The sequence below is a fragment of the Mesocricetus auratus genome, unplaced genomic scaffold, assembly GCF_017639785.1.
Source record: "Mesocricetus auratus isolate SY011 unplaced genomic scaffold, BCM_Maur_2.0 Super-Scaffold_100004, whole genome shotgun sequence".
Classification (NCBI taxonomy): domain Eukaryota; kingdom Metazoa; phylum Chordata; class Mammalia; order Rodentia; family Cricetidae; genus Mesocricetus; species Mesocricetus auratus.
This window is the reverse complement of record NW_024429189.1, coordinates 7319730-7341577: the sequence shown is the minus strand read 5'-3', so window position 1 is coordinate 7341577 and position 21848 is coordinate 7319730. Positions and strand designations below refer to the sequence as shown.

The following is a 21848-nucleotide window of genomic DNA, read 5'->3' as shown; positions in this document are numbered from 1 at the left end:
CCAGGGCCACCATGGACAGGGAAGAAAGATGGAGCTAGAGCCAGTCGAGATCAGGAAAGAGTACAGGCCTCAGATTTCTTTTGAAAAATACTTTTATTCTTGAGAATTTTATGTGTATATAATAAAGTATCATATCTACCCCCCACTTACCTTCTCCACTCCCCCTTTAACCTCCCCAACATGTCTTCTTCCCAACTTCATGTTATTTTACCTTGTTATTAGTTCTTGGAGAATTTCATACAGTATATTTTGATCACATTCAGCCCCTCCCCCAACTGCTCCAAGAGTCTCCCACTCCCCAGCCATGCCTCAGCTTTCTGAGGCAAAGGCAAGGCAGGATATGCAGCTTCAGATTGGTTAGCATGGGTCATTCCAGCGTGCTTGGGAGGCATCCTTGCTGCCTGGTGCCTAGCCCTAGATGATTTTAGAGAAGGGAGTCCAACCAGGGAGGGGCTGAGTGCGCGCTCTAGGCTGCACAGAGATGCAGCTTCTCAGCTGTTAGTCCAGCCTGGTCATAAATGGACACCAGAATCAGGATGGAGACATCAAACAGAATCAAAGGAAGCACAGCAGGTTCCCTGAGCTCCATCTTGCCAGCAGGCAGCTCAGAGCTTTCTCCAGGCTGGACTGCTCCTGTGGAACAAATGGAACCCTGCTGAAACCATGCGTGGGATCAAAAGGTTTTTGTGCTCTCCTTTTTCAAAGAAGAGAAAATTGGTCATCCTCATGCAGAAGCTGAGGAGTGGGCTGTCTGCTGCATTCACAAAGCTAAGGGTGCTGGCTGAGCCTCTGTCCAGAGAGATTTCATCCATGGAATGAGTGGCCATCAAAAAAGAGAGCCTGGTGACACATCCTGCCAGTAGTCCCTGGGGGTGGCCTCTGAGAGCAGTGACCACAGGAAAACGTGTTCAGTTGGTATAGAATAGTTTAGAATGTGGTCATGGGCTAGAAAGCCCAGCCCAGGGCCTGTGGGAAGTGTTTTTCCTTCCTCCTGCTCATCTGCTGCTGAGAATCAGCAATGGGAAGAGTGAGGGCACCTTGGGCTGGTCCTCCCACCAACCTGAGGGTGAACTAAGCTGTGGTACCTTGCTGAGGCGGCTACCCTGCAGGAGGCTACTGCTGGACACAATGGGGATGGAGCTGTGGGTATACCTGCCCACCAGCCGTGCTAAAAAAGAGATGGATGACGATGGGACAGTCTATCCAGCGGCGTCCCTAACTCAGGCCCTGGGCAGAATCTCAGGCAGTCTTATTCCTTGTTTTCTTTGCTAGAGTCTAGAGCTGGTGGTTCTATCCAGCCTAGTACTCCCTCTCCTGTGTAGGAAAATGTGAACGCCCAAAGCACAAAGGTCTGCTGGAGCCCTCAAGGGCTCTCAAGGTATAGCTGCGTGAGGGAAGAAGTCATGGAGCCATGTGAGGCTCTTAACTCCTACGCCCGGGAGCTTGTGCTGGCCTCCTCACCTCCTGAAACCTGAGGCAGCTGGCCTGTGGATTCTCTTGGCTGCCTGTGTACTGATGCAGAAATGTGATTTCCTCAGCAACGGTCTTGGTCTCCCATGTCTCTAGGGTATGACGTCGATGGCGAAGGCTATGTTAGACCTGACCTACCCAATCACATCTATGTTTTCTGGAACTGGCTTCAACAGCAGCATCAGCAGCATCTTTGGAGACCGGCAGATTGAGGTGTGTCCCTACCACACCTGGCTTGCACTGGATGCCCAGTGACCTTGACACCATCTTGCTTTCTCCATGTTCATCTGTCCCTAGATGGGCCTTGCCAGTGTGGGGCAGGGAACCGTTGGAGAGGAGGCCTCCTCTGATCCCTGTCCTCCCCACAGGACCTGTGGCTCCCCTATTTTGCCATCACCACTGACATCACAGCCTCTGCCATGCGGGTTCACACAGATGGTGAGAGCCTTCCCCAACCAAAAGTACCATAGGGTCAGCTTAGTGGGTTCAGCAGCTCTAGGATCTCAGGCGGGTAATGGGAGCATGGACAGGTAGCTCCACGGGGGCACCGAGGGTCTTAAAAGGAAGCAAGAGTCATGGGTACATTTGCATAGGGTGGGTAGAGGATGAACCTGCCATAGGCATACTAGGTGAAGTAGGGCAGTCAGGAATGAGGATACCAGGTGGATAAAAGGGCCTCTGAGAAAGGAGCAGAATTAGGGAGTCTTCACTTGATATCTGGAGGCCACGGAGGAATACTTCAATGCCATGTCTTTTGAAGGGAAAGCTCTATGCAGACGAGAGGTCTGGTGGTGGTCTGTCAAGCTTAGTGCTCTCCCTGGAAGTAGTATCCATGGGCTTTCAGACTGACAGAGACAAGGCTCTGATTCTCCAGTGCAGGGCAAGGACTACAAAGGGCAGAGAAAGAAAGGTTCCTTCCTAGTCCCTGTCCCACCAGACCTTCTTGATGCTCCAGGCTCTCTATGGAGGTATGTCCGTGCAAGCATGTCCTTGTCAGGCTACATGCCCCCTCTCTGCGATCCCAAGGATGGACACCTGCTGATGGATGGGGGTTACATCAACAACCTCCCAGGTACTGCCGAGGTTGGGGGAGTGCCCCCATGCTGGCACGTAGCTCTTTGGTCATTCTGCCCTGTGGCTGCCTGCCACAACCGCCTCCACACCAGGAAGGCTGAGGTGGCACACGTTTTCCTTAGAGTATGCCAAGAGAAAATGTCAGGCTGGCATCAGCTCGTAGAGAACACATGCGCATGTGCCCATGCACGCACATGCGCACAGCATGCTCCCAGCATATGGCTCTGCCCGTTAGCACAGCAGCAACAGAACAAAGGCCAAGGAGACAAACCAGGAGCAATTGATTTCCATCTGTGCCCACAGTTGGAAATTAACAGCCTGCAGGTGTTGGGTGCACTATGAGTGAGGCCGTACCTGCTACCTGTTGGCTACATCCTAGAAGGCTCAGAACACAGTTTTGTGCACATGGCTACTCCCAAGCTGGGGCATGTGGTCTCCTGCCTTTATAGGCCCAGGAAGAATACTAGAGAGGGAGGGACCACATGGTCCCCTGATAGAGCCACCAAGAGAAGCAGGGCCCTCTTAGTGCTCAGTAAAGCAATGTCTGCCTCCATTCTGTTTTTCCCATTCCTCCTGGAATGCTACTTCAAACCCTGGCTTTGCATTTTTTAAAAATAATTTATTTACTTTTATTTCACTTGCATTGGTATTTCGCCTGCATGTCTGTCTGTGTGAGGGTGCCAGATCTTGGAGTTAGAGACAGTTATGTAGCTGCCGTGTGGTGCTGGGAATTGAACCCAAGTCTCCTAGTAGAGCAGTCAGTGCTCTTAACTGATGAGCATCTCTCCAGGCCTCTGGTTCCAGATTTTTTTTTCTCCATATTTCGAGACAGGGTTTCTCTGTGGCATTGGAGGATGTCCTGGAACTCGCTCTGTAGACCAGACTGGTCTCAAACTCACAGAGATCCGCCTGCCTCTGCCTCCCGAGTGCTGGGATTAAAGGCTTGCGCCACCAACGCCCGGCTGGTTCTGCATTTTTAACCTGAGTGGTAACCAGGCTACCTTTTTCTCCATAGCGGATGTGGCAAGATCCATGGGGGCAAAGGTTGTGATTGCCATTGATGTTGGCAGCCGGGATGAGACGGACCTCACCAACTATGGTGACGCCTTGTCTGGATGGTGGCTACTTTGGAAACGCTGGAACCCCTTGGCTACAAAAGTCAAGGTAGGATTGGTACCAGATGGACTAGATAGCCTCTCGGGGACTTGCGTTCTCATCCTCCATGTGTCATCCATCCCTGGCAGGAGGGATGTAGAGCACCTCCCAAGCTCAGAGTCCAGAGGGTCTGGGCCGCTCATTTGCACTGCCTCCCAGGCCCCGGGACTAACTCTACGACATGAGGGGCTCACTAGGTCACATCTTCGAGACTCTGGCTCAGAACCCATCATGCCTCTGGGCCAGGAGGGAGGGCTAGGGTAGGAGAATGAAGTGTTCTTGGCAGGTGTTGAACATGGCAGAGATCCAGACTCGCCTGGCCTATGTGTGCTGCGTCCGGCAGCTGGAGATGGTGAAGAACAGTGACTATTGTGAGTGTCTGAGGCCTCCCATTGATAGCTACCGCACCTTGGACTTCGGCAAGTTTGATGAGATCTGTGTGAGTGTCAACAAGTCACTCCGGGGGAAGAGGGTTCTTACCTCTTCAGCCTCTTTTCTAAGGGCACAAGAAGGGGCTCCCCAAGTTCCTGATGGGGCCTCCTATGTACACAGGAAGTTGGGTATCAGCATGGGCGGACAGTATTTGACATCTGGGTTCGGAGTGGTGTGCTGGAGAAGATGCTGCAAGACCAGCAGGGGACAAGCAAGAGGAAGGACTGTGGGGTGAGAAGCAGGATGGAGGGTGTGGCGGGTGGGCTCCACCGCCTGTGCAGCCTGAGACGGACGTACTCAGTCCCTGTGCCGCCTTTACCGCACTCCAGGCGTTCACCTGCCCCAACGCCTCCTTCACCGACCTCGCTGAGATCGTGTCACGAATAGAGCCAGCCAAGGTGTCTGCAGTGGATGGTGAGTTAGATGTCCAGAAAGAGGGCCTTCATAACAAAGGTTGCGACAGGCTAGAGGTGTCCAGACCCCACTATGCTTGTGAAGAAGTCAGTGGCATTTGAGACCTACTGACCAAGAAGCTTAACCACTGCTGCTCTGCTGTGTCAAGACCCTGAGACCATCTGTCCAGCCCGAGTTCCCATAGCGATGGGATTTTCTCCTAGGCCACTCAGGCTTCTCCCCTCACTCCAAATAGTATCCTGACCACATCACAGACCTTCAGGGGAGCCTAACTTATAGAGATCCTGAGGGCTAGGTCCAACAACCACTGCCCTGATCCTCACCCTGGTCTTGAAACAGAGCATGTTCTGCAGCATTCCCTGCTGCATTTCCATCTTAACAGGAACTTGAGAGGTGCCGTGGGGGCTTCCCAGGGTGAGGCCCCAGGCACTGACTAAATTTGTGCTGGTATCCCCTTAGGCACCCTTGACCAGGCCCCCTGTGCATGCTTAGTGGGTAAGAAGGGCCAACTTTTATGAAAGCCAAACGTGATGTATTGTTGAGTCTAATAGATGGTTGCGTATGTGTTACCATGGAGCTAGGGCCGGAGGGTCTGTGGCCATGTTCTGCCTTAGTTTTAGTTATGCTGGACACAGCCACTGTCCTTGGGGAGGGAACCAATGCAGCCCTTCCTTCTGCTCCAGATGAATCTGACTATCAGACAGAGTATGAGGAGGAGCTGCCAGACATTCCCAAGGAAACGTACGCTGACTTCCAGAGCACTGGGATTGACTCGGACTCTGACTCGGTGAGGTACTGGGCCCTGCCCTGCCAGTGCCCCTTGGTTGTGCCCGTGTGAGATCCCCAGACAGTGCCTATCCTGGTCCCTGATTCTGTACTGGCCACTCCCTCCCACCCCAGGTGCTGCGGCCTGGGATCTGGCAGCCCCTAGGTCACGTGTCTTGACCATGTATGATTTGCTTCCAGGAGGATGAGCCTTCATTGTGGCAAGGGCCCTCAGGCGTGACTCCCCCAGGACAGTCCCAGGACTCCTACCCTTGGCTCCCTGATCAAGATGAGCAGGGGCCAAAACTCTAAAGCCTTTCCTGCCTGAACTAATGCAATACAGCACAGTCCTCCCCTGGGCCTGACCCCAGCCCGAGGCTGCGCCCTCTCCTTGGAGGCTACTTCAGTTGCCAGACAAGATCCAGCTGGGTGGTGTATCCATGTGATTTCTTCCAAGGACATGGGCTGTATTAGAGGAACCTTGGGCCTCTTCACGGACACACCTTGTATCCCCACAGCAAGCAATACTGAGGAGGCTCTGAAGCCTCTGTGAGGCGTGGGAATGTGGGATTGGCGTATTAATAAAAGTCAGTCTGATTGTGTGATATTTCACTCCGGTGTGAAGGTTGCTATGGCAAAGAGCTAGATGGACCTGAGATCGGGAAGGTCCCAGCAGGGTGGTCATATAACCTCTCAGGACCCCTTTGCTGGTTCCTGCTACCTCCAGGCGGCAGCTATAGGCTAGGCAGGCAGGATACTCCGCGTCTGGGTGCAGCTAAGGTTTGCCCCAAAACCAAGATGAGCTCTAGGGGTTTCTTAGACGTTCCTCGCCCCAGGGCATACAAGGGCCCTGCCCTTTAGTAGAAGAGCTTCACTTTAGTTCTGAGAGGGTCGCCCCCAGGAAGAAAGCCCGCGGGAGGAGCCGCCTTTTAGCCACACCCGTTATCTGTCATCATGGGGGTGGTGCCAGTCCAGGCCTGGCGTCAGGAGGCGGAGCACCGCCCCCGGGTCCAGCCTCGCTCTCCTAGAGTGGCTGGACGCGCAGGGCGCTGGGTGCGGCCATGCGGGGCCCGGGCCTGAGTGTGACCCTGACCCTGAGGCCGAGACTTAGCGCGACCTCAGGCGCGGTACGGCTCCCCCGGCAGAGGCGGCGGGCGCGGGGCGCGCTCTGAAGCCCGGGGGATGCGCGGGCACCGTGACCATGGGTGCCGCCGCCTCCAGGAGGAGGGCGCTGAGGAGCGAGGCCATGTCCTCGGTAGCGGCCAAAGTAAGGTGAGTGCGGCGGACAGACGGGAGGTCAGGTAGCCGCTGCCGGCTTCCGCTGTGGTGTGTGCTGCTTCCCAGCCCCTTGCAGCTTTCCTGTTCCGACTAGAGTGGGCCTGGGGCCTTACAACCTGACGCCCACAGGCTGGACAGTTTGGACAGAAAGCTGTCGGAGGTCCCTGACCAAGATATCCTGGTTCTCTGTGGTGGGTGGAGAGAGCCCACCTCTCCTCGCGTTGGTGTGGATGGCTGGGTGGGGGTAGGTCTGGTGGGGAGGGTCTTGCCAATGTCGAAGGCTGGTAGCCAGCATGCACTGACCGTGTTCCCTCTGCTTACCCTGCAGAGCAGCCCGAGCGTTTGGAGAGTACCTGTCCCAGAGTCACCCTGAGAACCGCAACGGTGCAGGTAGGGGCGCAGGAAACAAAAGGGCTGTGCAGGGTGAGTTCTCTGCCCCAGGTCAGGACCAGGGTCAGTGGAGTGTGAGCCGGCCTAGACGCTTTGCTGGCATCTCTGCCTCGCATCCCCTGCCCTCCAGAGCCCAGAACCCCAGGAGGAGCTCCAGTCACCCATCTCCATGGCGCCCTCCCAGCCTGGGTTGTTGGCATGGCAACAGGCCTCTTGGCACCCCCAGGGCTGGCACCACTGTCTCGGGGGCCAGCTGGTCTGGGGGGAGGGGAGAAGTTGGCACCAGACAAATGGGTGTATCTGCAGACTCGGGGGGGGGGGGGGATTGGCCTGTCTATTCTTACCTCTGATGATGATGCACACACAGGTAGCAAGGCCTATTTGTCACCCCAGTCCACACTCTTCCAAGGGCTTCAGGCCCAAATGAGGAGAGGAACAGGGCACCTGGCAGAACCTTTTCTAGCCACCAGAGCCCCCTTACCAAGTTTGGTGCTTGCCGAGTGTCTATTGCCCTCATGTACCGGGAGACCGGGAGGGTAGACCAGAAGGCTGAAGGTTCACCTGGTGCCTTTCCCTTAGACCACCTGCTGGCTGACGCCTACTCTGGCCACGACGGGTCCCCAGAGATGCAGCCTGCCCCCCAGAACAAGCGCCGCCTCTCCCTCGTCTCCAATGGCCGCTATGAGGGCAGCATCTCAGATGAGCCTGTCAGCGGGAAGCCGGCCACAGAGGGCCCCCAGCCCCGTGTGTATACCATCTCTAGAGAGCCAGCCCTGCTGCCCAGCTCTGAAGCCGAAGCCATCGAGCTGGCCGTGGTAAAGGGGAGGAGGCAGAGGGAGCGACACCCTCACCACCATAGCCAGCCCCTGCGTGCCAGCCCAGGCAGCAGCCGTGAGGACATCAGCAGGCCCTGCCAAAGCTGGGCAGGCAGCCGCCAGGGCTCCAAAGAATGCCCAGGATGTGCCCAGCTGGTCCCTGGTCCCTCCCCGCGGGCCTTTGGGCTGGAACAGCCACCTCTGCCTGAGGGTTCTGGCAGCCACAAGAAGCTGGAGAGGATGCATAGTGTTGATCGAGTGTCTGGTGAGGGGCCTTATCTCTGGGCCTACCACAGAGCTTATCAAGGATACTTCCTGGAGGAGGGGGCCTGGGAGGATCTCGAGGCTGTATAAAAACATGGCTTAGTGGAAGATGAGGCTGTCTTCAGAAACTACAAGGGAGGGGAAGTTGTTTGAGCCCTGAGATTAGCTTGTTAACTGGAGGGAGGGGTTAGAATGCCCAGAGGACTTGCTGTGTTTAGTAACTACCCTTCCCCACAGAACACCTCCCTTAGGACAGTCCTGCAGCCCCATGCCCAGGCTTCAGAGACTAGCTCTAGGGGAGCCTGGGAAGTGGGCAGTCCTCAGCAAGGCGGTCTCCACTCTCAGGACTCGAGCTTACTAAGTCCTCTTGTGGGACTATAAGGATGGGATGTCTGGCCAGGTAGTAGCTGAGAAGGACTACCCTGTGCCCAAGGAAGACAAAAATGTGTCAGTCCAAGGGCAGACTCCAGCTTTGGAGGAAGTTCCTCATTCTCTTAACCGCTAACAGGAAAATTAAACAGAAAGCCTCATGCCAGGGGTAGGGAGATAGCTCAGTGGTTAAGAACACTCACTGCTCCTGCAGAGGACCCGGGTTTGGTTCCCAGGACCCATATCAGACCACTCACAGCCACCTGTGACTCCAGCTCCAGCAGGGTCAGACAGCTCTAACTCCCCCCCCCCCGCACCCTCCACCTCTTTCTCTTAAAAAAGAGAAAACATTAAAATGAGACTTTTGTTTTTAAAGTTAGAGACGGTGGGTAGGTGGACTTACCTCCTGGAACCCCACCCTGAGCCAGCCTTTTCTCTCCTTGAGGGGACTCTGTCCTGTTGCCTTGACTCTGCTACTGTGGCTGGCCCAGTGGGCCCGGAGTCTCTTCCCAGGAGGGAGGAATCGGGCTTCAGGACACCTGTCCTTGCTAGCCACAGCCTCCTCTCTCTCCTAGATGATGTCCCCATCCGTACCTGGTTCCCCAAGGAAAACCTTTTCAGCTTCCAGACGGCAACCACAACTATGCAAGCGTGAGTCACTGTCCACTGCAAGAGTCCGGGGGCTTAGGAAATACAGCTCTTGCCAGGCCTCTGGCTCAGCCGGGGTCTTCCCGTGAAGAGCTGCACATACCGCCTTGTGCCAGGTCTGCCGATGGGCAAAGCTGAGGCTCTGAGTCCCAGCAGGCAGGCTACCTGCTCATTCCCTCAGTCCACATCCTACTTTTACTTCTCCCTGCCCCTTTCCGCACTTCCCCCTCGTGGGCATTCCTCACACTCAGCCTACCCACTCATGGCCTTTCATCTTCATTTTGGCTAGGGACCTGACTCAGACAGAGTTGCGGCTGGTAGCTGACAGCACCAGCACTAAGCGGTTTGGGGTGGGGGATTCTGGTCCTCATGCGTATCCCAAACTCCAACCTCATTCTGCTTCATATGTGACAGGTGACAGTTACCAGGGGTCTCTTGGAGGTCTGTTCCTGTTTATCTGACATGTGTCTAAGTTGTCCTCCCAAGGATACGCCTCAGAAGCAAGGCCCCCACTCCAAAGCAGTCCTTCCGCACTCTCGATTGCTGTGGCAAAGTGGACAGGGCTTAGGCAAGCTTCTGTGGGCCAAACCCATCCTTGCCTGGCCAGAGCCCAGCACCGCTGGTATGGGCCAGTGACTCAGCCTCTGGTGCCCTTTGGCAGCTGGCCTTGAGTCCAATAGACATCCTGTTGGGAGGAATCTACCTTCAGGGGCCCTGGGGGGCTGAAGGGAGCCAGACGGCCACACTCATTGTGTCTTCTTTCTCTTGCTGCCTCTTCATACCGTGCCTTCAGCATCTCGTAAGTATGCCATGCAATGTGCACTTAGGGGCGCAGCCGTTGTCCTGGGGGACCCTCCCGCCCTCGGATAGATGTCTGCAGGTCAGGGACCCGGGCCTGGGCAGTGAGTAGTGAGCTCCCATTAGTCCAGCTTCCTGTGGACAGCTAGGCCTCAGCAGGGTCTGCTGGGAGCTGGGCCTGGGCTGCCCCGCTGGGCCCCCGTGCTTGCCACCTCTGTCCCCACGTCTGTGTCCCTCCTGCCTTCAGCCAAGGGCAGTGCTGACTTGCGGCGGTTTCTCAGGGTATTCAGGGGCTACGCGGAGAGGAAGCGTCGGAAACGGGAGAATGATTCCGCGTCTGTAATCCAGAGGTAGGGCCTGCCAGCCACTCGCCACCAGGGTCTGTCTCTGGTCTGCACTGGCCTGGCCAGGGCCCTCCTGGCCCTGGAAGACCTGATGGGGGAAGGGTGGTGGCGACCACTGGCCTGGCCCTGCTCTGGGGACGTGGCAGGCAGGAGAGGCCATGTGACCAGGCTGCATTCCAGCCTCTGGACCTATAGTTGGAGGGTACATCGATAGTCATGCTGCCGCCAGCTAGCCCATCCATGTCTGTCTAGCCCCGAAGCCTAGAGCTGTCATCCAGTGGCACAGTCTACCCTCTCCAACTGCCGCCAATCTCAGACGCGTGCCTGGGAAAACATTTGTCTGTTTCACACACGGGGTCTTGGCAGGGCCCATAATTTGGGGGAAGAGAGAATCTGTCTCCCTAGTGGGGAAGGGACAATTTGAAACCCCCAGAGCAGCTTGTGGGTGTGGGTTCAGGTAGAGGATATTAGGGTGTCTCGCAACAGAGGACATGACTGTGAGAAGCCTCGGCAGGAAACGAACCTGGCAGGAGAGACACGCATGCCTCTGCTCTGGAGCTCTGGAAGGAGCGCGGGAGGAGGCAGGGCTTGCTTTTGAGCCTTGGGGGAGATTGCTCTGTGTCCAGCCTCAGCGTGGTCAGGGACTGGGTGGGCAGGAGCCACCATCCACCCCTCTGCGGACCCTCACCACCCCATGGTTTCTCCTTCAGAAACTTCCGCAAACACCTGCGCATGGTTGGCAGTCGGCGGGTGAAGGCCCAGAGTAAGATGGGTATCGGGGAGGTGGGTTGTGCTGTGCTTGGCAGTGTGGGGCTTCGTGGCAAGCTGGGGCTTTGCATGTTGGCAGCCCGCCTCCCTCCATCTGTTCCGGCCCCACATGTTCTGCCTTTCCCTAGGCCTTGCCCCTCTCCCTGGCGTTCTGCTCCTGTCCGGCCCTATTTCAGTGTTCTGTCTTGCTTCCCCAACAGTGAGTGTTGTGCCTCGCCCAGGCCCTACTTGACCAGTGCCCTAACCCAGCGCTCTACCTAGCCCAAGCCCCACCCACCCGAGCTCTCTCTCGATCTACACTGTGCCTTTTGTCTCTGCCCTGATGTCCTCCAAGTGCAGACTCTGCTCCTAGTGTTCTGTGCTAGTACACGAAACTTATCGTTGGTCTCAGCCCCCTATATGTGACCTCAGGCCCCATCCTTGTCAGTGTCTGCCTCTCTACACACCCCAGCCCCCAGCCTAGGGCCTGAGTCTGCTCTGTTTTTGCCCCCTCTGGCTAATGGGGGTTTTGCTCTCACTGCAGCGTTCGCTGAGCGGCGCGAACGGAGCTTCAGCCGGTCCTGGAGCGACCCCACCCCTATGAAAGCCGACACTTCCCACGACTCCCGAGACAGTAGGTGTCCAGTTGTAGGCTAGCCCACTTCCCTGAGAAGTTCCCTTTTAGGCCCATATGCCTTCCAAGGGTCCCATGCCAGTACCGCTAGGCTTCCGCGCTTCTGCTCTCTGAGCCTCAGTTTACCTGTCTATGAGATGGGAGTACCTGGCATCTCCTATCTCTTAGGTGGTGTTAACTAATGGCTAAGCAGTGCTAACTGGGGCGTCTGTAAGGTGGTACCCACTGTCTCTCATACTTGACCACAGGTGACTTTTGTGCTGGGTCCCAGCTTCACCTGTCTCTCCTCTTCCTGCCCAGCCCTGCAGTTTGCCTGTGACTATAACCTTCTCACTTACCCAAAAACCCTCCAGGACATGGTTGGGCCTTATGGGTGGTATGCTCCTGTCCTGGTGACCCCTCCTGCCTCCTAGGCAGTGACCTGCAGAGCTCACACTGCACCCTGGATGAGGCTTGTGAGGACCTGGACTGGGACACAGAGAAAGGCCTGGAGGCCATGGCCTGTGACACTGAGGGCTTCTTGCCACCCAAGGTCATGGTGAGGCCTGCCCCTGGGTGCACCCCATGGCATCTGGGTGGGGTACAGCTTTGTTCTCTGATCCTCCCCACCACGCCCACACTCCACCCTTGGCTTGGGGAGGGGTCTCAGCCTCTGTCTGCTTCCAGGGCCAGTTTCAGAGGACTCTGCCCTTGGTTACAGCAGAGTAGGGGCTCATCACAAGGCTGTGGGGCGCACCTCATAGGACTTTCCCTGTCCTCCACAGCTGATCTCCTCCAAGGTGCCAAAAGCCGAGTACATCCCTACCATCATCCGCAGGGATGACCCCTCCATCATCCCCATCCTCTATGTGAGTGTCCTTTCCGACTCTTATGCATCCAGACAAATCCTGGCCGGGCGCGCCTCTCACTCTGGGCCCAGCTACTGGTGCCTGAATCCTTGGGGGGCTAGCAAGGGCTCTGATGTGTGGCCTATCTATTCTCAGGACCATGAGCATGCAACATTTGAGGACATTCTGGGTATGTACCTTGCTCACTTCAGCTGGTGGCTGGCAGGAAGGGAAGGGTAGCCTGTATGGGGAGGGGAAGTGCTCATAGCCCTCTGTCTACAGAGGAGATAGAGAAGAAACTGAACATCTATCACAAGGGGGCCAAAATCTGGAAGATGCTGATTTTCTGCCAGGTAGAACCAGCCTTTTCTTTCTTGCCCAGGAGAAGAGGTCAGTGCAGTAGGGGTAGCAAGCCCCAGACTCTACTGCATGTGTCCACAGGTGGGAGTGTCGGTGTGTGGGTGCGTTTGTGGACTGGGTATGTGGATGGGTGTCTCATCCTATCCTCCCTCAAGCACTCCTGAGGCCTGACCGTGACCTCTTACAGGGTGGCCCTGGACACCTTTATTTGCTCAAGAACAAGGTGGCCACCTTTGCCAAAGTGGAGAAGGAAGAGGACATGATCCAGTGAGAGGGGAGGGTACCATGGTTGCGGGAGGGTGGCCTTGACCCTCGTAGATTCCTTCCAGCTCCCTCCCTGCACCATGCTTCTTCCCGTGGCGTTCAGTCATGGGGCCCTCAGCCCTGAGCTGAGACCTTCTGTAACCCCCGCCAGCTTCTGGAAGAGGTTGAGCCGCCTGATGAGCAAAGTGAACCCAGAGCCGAATGTCATCCATATCATGGGCTGCTACATTCTGGGGAACCCCAACGGGGAGAAGGTAGGGACCCCAGACTTGTGAGAAAGCTGGACAAGGCCTTCTGCTTGTCTTGGCACTTCCTTCTGCCTTAGCCCTCCTACAGAAACCTCTCGCATGCCTAGGGTCCTAAACAAGGAGGGTGGGCCCTGTTCTTAGCCCCAGACTCATGGCCTTGCCCATCTTGAAGCTATTTCAGAACCTCAGGACCCTCATGACTCCTTACAAGGTTACCTTTGAGTCCCCCCTGGAGCTGTCTGCCCAAGGTGAGTTATCCCAGCTGACTGACTGGGGGCTCAGCAGGCTCGACCCTTCTGGGACCTCCTGGCCAGGCTTGAGCATCCTGGCTTCCCCTCTCCTGCCTAGGGAAGCAGATGATCGAGACCTACTTTGACTTCCGGCTTTACCGCCTATGGAAGAGCCGCCAGCACTCAAAACTGCTGGACTTTGATGACGTCCTGTGAGGAGCATGGGTCACGCCCAGGCACCACCAGGCCGTTTCCTCTGGACTGGGAACCTGGGGCTGGGCCACCTCTTGCACCTAGAACCGTGTGGCCCTGGTCTTGCCCACAGCTACTTCAGGGACCCTCAGACATTGCTCAGGTTCTCGCAGGGTCTGGTCCTCGCTGCACCAGTGGGCCACAGAGGCCACAGTCCTGTCATGCCTCGCCTGGAGGCCGCAGCATTGAGGCCCCTCCATGGGGTTCATAGAAATAAGTGCAATTTTTTTACACCCCTGAAACAATTTGAAGGGAAGCAGCGTATACTAGTTAACTAGTTAAGCACTCTGCTACTAGTTACAGTGTAGACAACCTGCCCAGTGTGTGTTCAGGTCCTCCTGTCCCCCAGCCCCTCAGCCCTGCCGTATTTGATCACCAGCACCAGGATGGTTCATCCATGTGGGGCCGGCTCTGTCAGGCTGGCTGGCCTGGCCCGGCCTGTACTGGCCAAATCTGTCCGCTTTCACCCTCGTGTCACCCTTGCTTACTTTGACCTCAGCGTGGCGAGGGGCAGCCTGGGCAGTAGGAGGGAAGAGCCTCACCTTCCCTTTCCTCAGAGGAGGCGCTGGGTTGCCAGCTGTCGCCCTCCTCACGCCTACTCATTTCCCTTGCTGCTGTTGAGCTCAGCTTTTCCCAGCCTTGATCTGGAAGCCACATCCCAGCACGGAGGCTTAGGGGCTGGGTGGGGGCCAGCTGGGGCTGGGCCCTGGAAGGCAAGAACCTCACCAACACCGTAGTGGGGGCCTGGATCTGTCACCCAGGCTGGAAAGTCAAGTAGCTGGTGACCTGTGAAGTCCCCAAGACACCCTTCACAGTCTTGCCCGGGGTCTAGCAGGGTGGGCTCTCTTGTACATAGTTGGAGCTTGGGGGCAGGCCCCCCTTTTGTAGAGCCTGGGGTCTGAGGGCACCTGGCTGTGTCCCTGACCAAGGGGAGTTAGGGTTGGGCTCTGAGCAATGTACGATATCCCCTAGAGTGACCATTAAACTTGATCCTCTGCTGCAGCTGCTGTGTGGGGCTTCTCATTCGCCGGGGCCACTGCTGCATGGCTTCCCTCACACCTGGCCTGGGAAGGCTGAGGCCATCAGAACACCCACCGTAAGGATACATGCCATGGGAAGACAGGGTAGGGAGTCTCCCAGAGTGTCCTTCAGCCAGCACAGGAGAGAGTGGAGACAGGGTCTTCTCTGCAGTGGTAGTAATCACTACCAGGAGGGGCCTGTAAACCTAGAAAAGGGCTAAGTAAGGGTCCCTATCCCTGCCCCTGTCTGTGGGAATGTCCCCAGCCTCTTTCAGGCCATCCTGTTCCAGAGAGTGACTACAGCCTCGGTTGTGGGCCAGAGATCCTCAGTGTCCAAGCTATGACCAGACTTCGCTGCTTGACCCTTACCTGTCCAGTGGCAGGGAGCAGAGTAGGTGGCAGTTCAAGGGCTTGGGGTGGAGTAGGGGTACAGCGTACAGCATGACAAAGCCTGGCAGGCTTGAGGCTAGGTGCTAGGGTCTGCCACCAAGACACTCCAGGAAGGACCAAGAGGAAGAAGGCATGGTTTGGGTGCCACCATCAACAGTGTTGGAAGATAGGCTTAGATTAGTCTACTTTTACAGAATCCCATGCAATCCAACTCTGTATGTGCGCGCGTGCGTGTGTGCGTGCGTGTTTCAGTCACTGCTCCATGGAGTCCTCATGATTCTGTTATGCAGGCCAGTGAGATGGTGTTTGTGGCTCCCATCTCCCAACACGTCTGTTTAGAAGGAGCATTTAATCACATAACCATGACTGTAGCCCTAGAGCAGGCAGACATTTGCTCTGAGTGACCCTGCAAGTTCAGCCTGGGGTCTAGCTGGGGTCTAGCTGGGGTAGCAGAGGTGCCTGCCCATAACCCTGAGGGCTCGCTAGAGCAGTGGTCGGAGCTTCCTCATGCTCACAGCCACCAAGACAAAATGCAACAGAAAGATAACAAAGCCCAGAAAGCACCAGGGCCAAACATGGGGGACGTATAGGACAGCAAGCAGGGGGCTGGACTGGATATGGAAGCCAAGAGCATGGGAACAGGTATCCACAATGTCTTTAGCCTTTCTGAAGCATCTACCCCAACCCACTTTCTTCAATCAAAATTAGCGGACAGCCAAAACAGTCAGGCAGAAATATTTTAAAAATATGCAAGGTGTTTTGTTTTTTAAAATTCCGAATAGAAGCCGGGCGTTGGTGGCGCACGCCTTTAATCCCAGCACTCGGGAGGCAGAGGCAGGCGGATCTCTGTGAGTTCGAGACCAGCCTGGACTACCAAGTGAGTTCCGGGAGACAGCCTCCAAAGCCACAGAGAAACCCTGTCTCGAAAAACCAAAAAAAAAAAAAAAAAAAAAAAAAAAATTCCGAATAGAGTCTCACTAGGTGGTCTGGAACTGACTATGTAGATCAGGTTGGCCTCAAACTCACAAAGCCCCTCCTCCCTTTGCCCCCCACCTCCCACCCCAGTGCTGGCAAGAATGTTTCAGTTAGGATGTGGCTGTGAGTGTGTGGTGCCAAGGGACTGAACCTAGGGCTTCAGGCATGCGGATAAGTAGCATTCTACCACTAAGACACCACTCTGGGGGGACTAGAGAGATGGCTCAACCGTCAAGGGCACTGGCTGCTCTTCCAGAGGACCCAGGTTCAAGTCCCAGCACCCACATGGCAGCTCACAGCTGTCTGTAACTCCTGTTTCAGAGGATCTGATTCCTGAAAGTATATGTATGTAAAATAAAAATACATAAATTATAACAAAAGAAATATTTAACAAAAAAAGGTACAACTCTATTTCCCACCCATCCACTTTTAAAGTTTCTTTTGAGACAAGTTCAGGCTGACTTTGAACTTGCAGTCCTACTGTCCAGCCTCTCTAGTAGCTGTCAAGTTCAGCTTATTAGCCTTAATATGTGAAAAACTTTTTTAATTAAAAACATCCTAAATTATGGTTCCAGTGTATGCGTTGATACATTCAAGTGAGCATGAGTATTTACAGAAGTCAGAAGTATCCAGAAGAGGTGTAACAAGTGTTAGGACTCAGGCATCTGTGCTGGCCTGCTCTGGGGGTTCTGACAGGATGCACCCTCGGCTGCAGCCACTAAGACTACCTCCTGTGCACATTCACTACATTCCCTTAGAAAAGGGTCCTGCCTACCTCCCATCTTTCTTCTTTGTCTGTCTGTCTGTCTGTCTATCCGACCCCCCTTTCTCTCCCTCTCCATCTCCCTCTCATATCTGCAGGTCTCTCTGTCTCCACACCCGTTTCTTGCTTCTCCTGTCCCCAGAGGCCGTTCTCCCCCTCTCCCCCCCTTTCCCATCCCCTTTCCCCTAATTAAAAAAAATTGCTCCGAATGACCTCTGTCACATGGCATCTTTTTCTCTTGCTCTGCTTTTTCTTTAATTACAACAACAAGCAATTGCGAGTTGCCTAACATAGGTGCTGTCCTGGCTAGTTTTACGTCAATGTGTCACAGGCTAGAGGCATCTGAAAGGAAGGAACCTCAATCGAGAAAATGCCTCTATAAAGTCCAGCTATACAGAAGCAGAGATCCACAGCTAAGCACTGAGCCCAACTCCTGGAATCCAGTTGTAGAGAGGGAGGAGTGATGACCATGCTGGGGAAACCTACAGAAACAGCTGACCTGAGCAAGGGGGAGCTCATGGATCCCAGACTGACAGCTGGGAACCAGCATAGGACCAAACCAGGCCCTCTGAACACGGGTGTCAATTGGGAGGCCTGGGCAGTCTATAGGGCTTCTGGCAGTGGGACCACTATTTTTCCCTAGCACACGAATGGACTTTGGGAGCCCATTCCCTATGGAGGGATACTCTCTCAGCCTAGATACACAGGGGAAGGCCTAGGCCCTGCCCAAAATGATGTGTCAGACTTTGATGATCCCTCATGGGAGGCCCCACCCTCCCTGGGGAGTAGATGGGGGGGTTAGTGGGGGGCATGGGAGGACGGGAAGGAGAGGGAACAGGGACTGGTATGTAAAATAAGATTGCTTTTAATTTAAATAAAATTTATTTTTGGGGGGCCTGGAGAGATGGCTCAGAGGTTAAGAGCACTGACTGCTCTTCCAGAGTTCCTGAGTTCAATTCCCAGCACCCACACGGTGGCTCACAACCATCTGTAATGAGATCTGGCGCCCTCTTCTGACCTGGAGGCAGAACACTGTATACATAATAAATAAATCTTTAAAAAATAAATAAAAATTTATTTTTAAAAAAATCTATAAGGGCTGGAGATCTGCTCAGTGATTAAGAGCACTGGCTGCTCTTCCAGAGATCCTGAGTTCAATTCCCAGCAACCACATGGTGGCTCACATCTAACTCTAGTGGGATCTGATGCCCTTTTCTGACATAAAGTTGTATATTCAGATAGAGCACTCTCATTCTTTAAATAAATAAATAAATAAATAAATAAATAAATCTTTTTAAAAAAGAATCTAACTACTCTCAATCTGGATACTTGGGGAAGGGCCTGGGCCATCCCTGGAATGAAATGACAGACTCTAGAGATTCCCCCATGGAGAGCCTCACCCTCCCTGGGGAATGGGGTGGGAATTGGCTGGGGGCTGGGGAGGCTGGGGGCGGAGCAGGCATGGAGGGGAGGGAGAAGGAGCTGGGACTGACATGGGAAGCAAGCTTGTTTCTAATTTAAATATATAATAAAAAAGTGTTTCAAAAAAATCTAGCTATCAGACATTTTCTTAATTAGTGGATGATTGGGGAGGGCCCTGCCCATGTTGAGTGGTACCAATCCTGTTCTGGTGGTCCTGTGTTCTATAAGAGAGCAGGCTGAACTCTGCATATATGTTACAGTTATATAGCTTGGTCCCCTTGTGGAACTCCAAACAGTGGGAACAGGGGCTGTTTCCAACTCTTTTATTGGCTTTTGGGACCCTACTCCTTATATTGGGTCGCCTTGTTCAGCCTTAAAACATGGGAGATCCTTAATCTTACTGCAACTTGATATGCCAGGTTTTGTTGATACTCATGGGAGAACCTGTCCTTTCCTGAACAGAAACGGAGGAGTGGATTGGGGGGTGGGAACAGGGGAGAGTAGGTATGGGGGCCTGGGAGGAGAGGAGGGAAGGAAAACTGTGGCTGGGATGTAAAATTAATTAATTAATTAAAAAGAAAATAGGCTGAAAGCCGGGTGGTGGTGGTACACCCCTTTAATCCCAACACTTGAGTGGCAGAAGCAGGAGGATCTTTATAAATTCGAGGCCAGCCTGGTCTGCAGAGTGAATTCCAGGACAGACAAGGCTACACAGAGAAACCCTGTCTTGAAAACAACAAGAAAGAAAGAAAAGAAGAATGAAGGAACGAGCAAGAGAGAGTGGGGGGAGAGAGGGGGAGAAGGAGGAAGGAAGGCAGTCTGAGCAAAGCCGTGGGGAGCAAGACTAAGGGGCACCCCATTGCTGCCCTGCTTGAGTTCCTGTCCTAATTTCCCCCGTTGGCGATAAACATTGATATGGAAGTGTAAGTCACATAAATGCTTTCCTCCCCAACTTGGTTTTTAGTCGCAGCCATAGAAACTCTAAGACAGGTGCTAAGAACTTAGGTCCCCCCCCCAAGAACTGAGCCATCTCTAGAGCCCCTAAAAAGCTTTTGCAGAATGATAATACAAAGACCAGTAGAGAAAGAGGAGCCAAGACCTGAAGAGACAATGCACGAAAAACTGGGAAAAGCTAAATGGCCAGAAAAGCCGTGAGGACGTCGCCATAAGCTGTAGCGAGGGGCCCCTTGTTACCTTGGCTTGGCAAGAGCAGAAGACACCAGCCCTGAGACAACATTCTTGAGAGCTAACTGCCAACAGCTGTGCAGATGCAGCAGGCAAGCTCTACCCTCTCCAGCCAGAAGTCTCCCTGTAAGGAGGCTACTCTCCCAGTGACCACCCTGTTCCAGTAAGCAGGGCATTGCCAGGCCATCCACGCAGTGTCTTGAAGGAAGGACAGACTGGTCACTCAAAGTTTTTTTTTTTCTTGTTTTGTTTCTCAAGATACGGTTTTTGTTCGGTTGGTTTTTTTGTTTGTTTTATCGAGACAGGATTTCTCTGTGGCTGTGGAGGCTGTCCTGGAACTCGCTCTGTAGACCACACTGGCCTCGAACTCACAGAGATCCACCTGCCTGTTGATGTGTGCCTCAGCAGAGTGCCAACCTTAGGCATGAGAGCCGTCGCAGTGGGGTTGGAGCCTAAGGGTATGCCAAGGTGTGATTCCTTTGCCATTCATGCTGTGGACAAATGTTTAAATGGAGGCGCTGGGCGGTCACATCCCCTGCTGGGTGCAGTGCTTGATGGCAGGGAAGGCAGGTAGCCCCGGCACCTACAGGAAGGTAGGCCAGCTCTTCCGCTCACTGAATCTCCTACGTCATCTGTTACCAACTCCCCCTTTACTTAGGGCCTGGGAAGCAGAAATGGGCACCGCAAAGGTTCGGGCGCCACCCTGCCCCCTTCCAGGTGTGTGTGCACAGCCTACATGAAGTCAGAACTGTCCGAGGTCGTCCATCTGACCCAGTCCTAGGTCCCTGCTGTGGGACCTAGCCCTGCCTGATGAGACAGTGCCCCGGTGGCTGTGAAAGGAGACTGGTCTAGAGCTCCCAGCCCACTGAGGGCTGAAAGCCAACACCAGAATCTCAAAAGTAAGATTCAATATACTACCAGCCAGAATTAACCCTGCTACTGAAGCACCATGAAAGACAGACACCAAGGACAAGCAGACAGGTGTGGGCAGGTTGTAAAACAGTACTCAAAATGCTAGAAAGTTCCAGCAAAAGAAAAGAAAGAGGGCCGGACTGGAGAGAGAAGCACAGTTAAGAGCACTGTCTTCTCTTTGGGTTCAGCTAACAACGCTCTGTAGCTCCAGTCTCGGGAGTTGATGCCCTCTTCTGGCTTCCACAGGCACAGGTACTCACGTCGGGCACAGACGTACATGCAGACAAACCCTCATATGCATAAAATAGCGAACCTTTTAAAAAGAGACGAAAAGCAGTCTGATTTGTCATGGTCCCAGAGGCTAAAGTGAGAGACCCAGGAGTTAGGGGCTGGTTCTTCTGGGGTCTCTCCTCTGCTTACAGATGAGTTTTCACATGGCAACCCTCCATGCCTGTCAAATGTACACACAGCAGTCACAATCGTCTACAGTGGAGGTCGCAGTCCCCAAGGCTGCCCTCATCCAGCTTTGGATTCTAGTTCCATGCCCTGGGTTATATTTCCCTACACTTCTGAGTAGCTGGCTATAAACCAGATTCTCACAAACCCTCCATTTTAAGTGTGTGTGTGTGTGTGTGTGTGTGTGTGTGTGTGTGTGTGTGTGTGTGTACATGCCATGGTGTGCATGAGACAGAGGACAATTTGCAGGAGTCCTCTCACCTGGCAGATGCCTCTCCTCAGCCCCCTCCATTCAGGGCACAAGCTCAGGGCAAGTGGACTGTGTTCACTACCAGGTAACGGGGCTGCAGCCAGTGCTGGTGAGTTTCACCTGCTGAGTGAAAGCAGGAAAGCTAGAGGACAGTGCCATGCCTCTGAGGACAGTGCCATGGTAATCGTGGACAATGCCAGGCATTGTGGCTATACTGAGTATCTCTTGTCTGAAAACATGATGTTTAGTTATCTTAATCCACAGTATCTTCTGTGTGGTTTTTCTGTGATACCTGAGCACATGTATTTTCCCTGGGTAAACAAAGCCCAGTTATGAAAAGGGTCCGTCTGAGCTGGACAGTGGTGGCACACACCTTTAATCCCGGCATTTAGGAGGCAGAGGCAGGTGGATCTCTGTGAGGCAGCCTGGTCTACAGAGTGAGTTCCAGGACAGCCAGGGTTACACAAAGAAATCCTGTTTCAAAACAAACAAACAACAACAACAAAAAAAAATCAAACTAAAGACAATCCTGTTCCTATTGTTAGGAGTCCCACAAATAGATCAAGCTACACAACTGTCACATATATGTAGAGAGGGCCTAGGTCGGTCCCATGCAGGCTCCCTGGTTGTTGGTTCAGAGTCTATAAGCCCCTATGAGCTGTTTCTGTGGGTTTTCCTCAGATGCCCCTGAACCCCTT

At 54.1% G+C, this 21848-nt stretch overlaps 2 protein-coding genes across 10 annotated transcripts in view; both read left to right on the top strand.

The window, feature by feature from the left end:
- Pnpla7 (patatin like phospholipase domain containing 7) overlaps window positions 1-5922 on the top strand; it is a 68691-nt gene extending 62769 nt beyond the window's left edge. For 4 of the 6 annotated variants that reach the window (XM_013123277.3, XM_005083730.4, XM_021235068.2 and 1 more), the window contains 9 exons: window positions 1567-1683; window positions 1839-1908; window positions 2426-2542; window positions 3560-3708; window positions 3986-4138; window positions 4252-4362; window positions 4461-4545; window positions 5229-5332; window positions 5512-5922. In XM_013123277.3, coding sequence (XP_012978731.1) covers window positions 1567-1683; window positions 1839-1908; window positions 2426-2542; window positions 3560-3708; window positions 3986-4138; window positions 4252-4362; window positions 4461-4545; window positions 5229-5332; window positions 5512-5622 — 1017 coding nt within the window. In that variant the 3' untranslated portion in view covers window positions 5623-5922. Of the gene's footprint in view, window positions 1-1566; window positions 1684-1838; window positions 1909-2425; window positions 2543-3559; window positions 3709-3985; window positions 4139-4251; window positions 4363-4460; window positions 4546-5228; window positions 5338-5511 lie in introns of all 6 variants that reach the window. The other 2 variants (XM_040745274.1, XM_013123278.3) reach the window with 2 other exon arrangements.
- Window positions 5923-6306: 384 nt separating this feature from the next.
- Nsmf (NMDA receptor synaptonuclear signaling and neuronal migration factor) lies at window positions 6307-14780 on the top strand. 4 transcript variants are annotated; one of them, XM_005083723.4, is made up of 16 exons: window positions 6308-6582; window positions 6917-6978; window positions 7558-8058; window positions 9002-9077; window positions 9868-9873; window positions 10154-10222; window positions 10927-10979; window positions 11508-11597; window positions 12011-12135; window positions 12362-12445; window positions 12581-12614; window positions 12707-12777; window positions 12972-13051; window positions 13200-13302; window positions 13469-13544; window positions 13645-14780. In XM_005083723.4, the coding sequence occupies exons 1-16, from the start codon at window positions 6512-6514 to the stop codon at window positions 13740-13742; spliced, it is 1599 nt and encodes a 532-aa protein (XP_005083780.1). In that variant the 5' UTR covers window positions 6308-6511; the 3' UTR covers window positions 13743-14780. The 4 variants fall into 4 exon arrangements, with proteins under 4 accessions (XP_021090732.1, XP_021090733.1, XP_005083780.1 ...); XM_021235073.2 differs by lacking the exon at window positions 11508-11597 and having other exon boundaries at window positions 6307-6582; XM_005083727.4 differs by lacking the exon at window positions 10154-10222.
- Window positions 14781-21848: the final 7068 nt, after the last annotated feature.

Coding starts and splice junctions, on each gene's coding strand:
- Nsmf (XM_005083723.4), top strand. CDS start 6,512: ATGGGTGCCGCCGCCTCCAGGAGGAGGGCGCTGAGGAGCGAGGCCATG. Junction 12,136..12,361: donor TCTTGCCACCCAAGGTCATG/GTGAGGCCTGCC, acceptor TGTCCTCCACAG/CTGATCTCCTCCAAGGTGCC. Junction 13,052..13,199: donor AAGGAAGAGGACATGATCCA/GTGAGAGGGGAG, acceptor AACCCCCGCCAG/CTTCTGGAAGAGGTTGAGCC.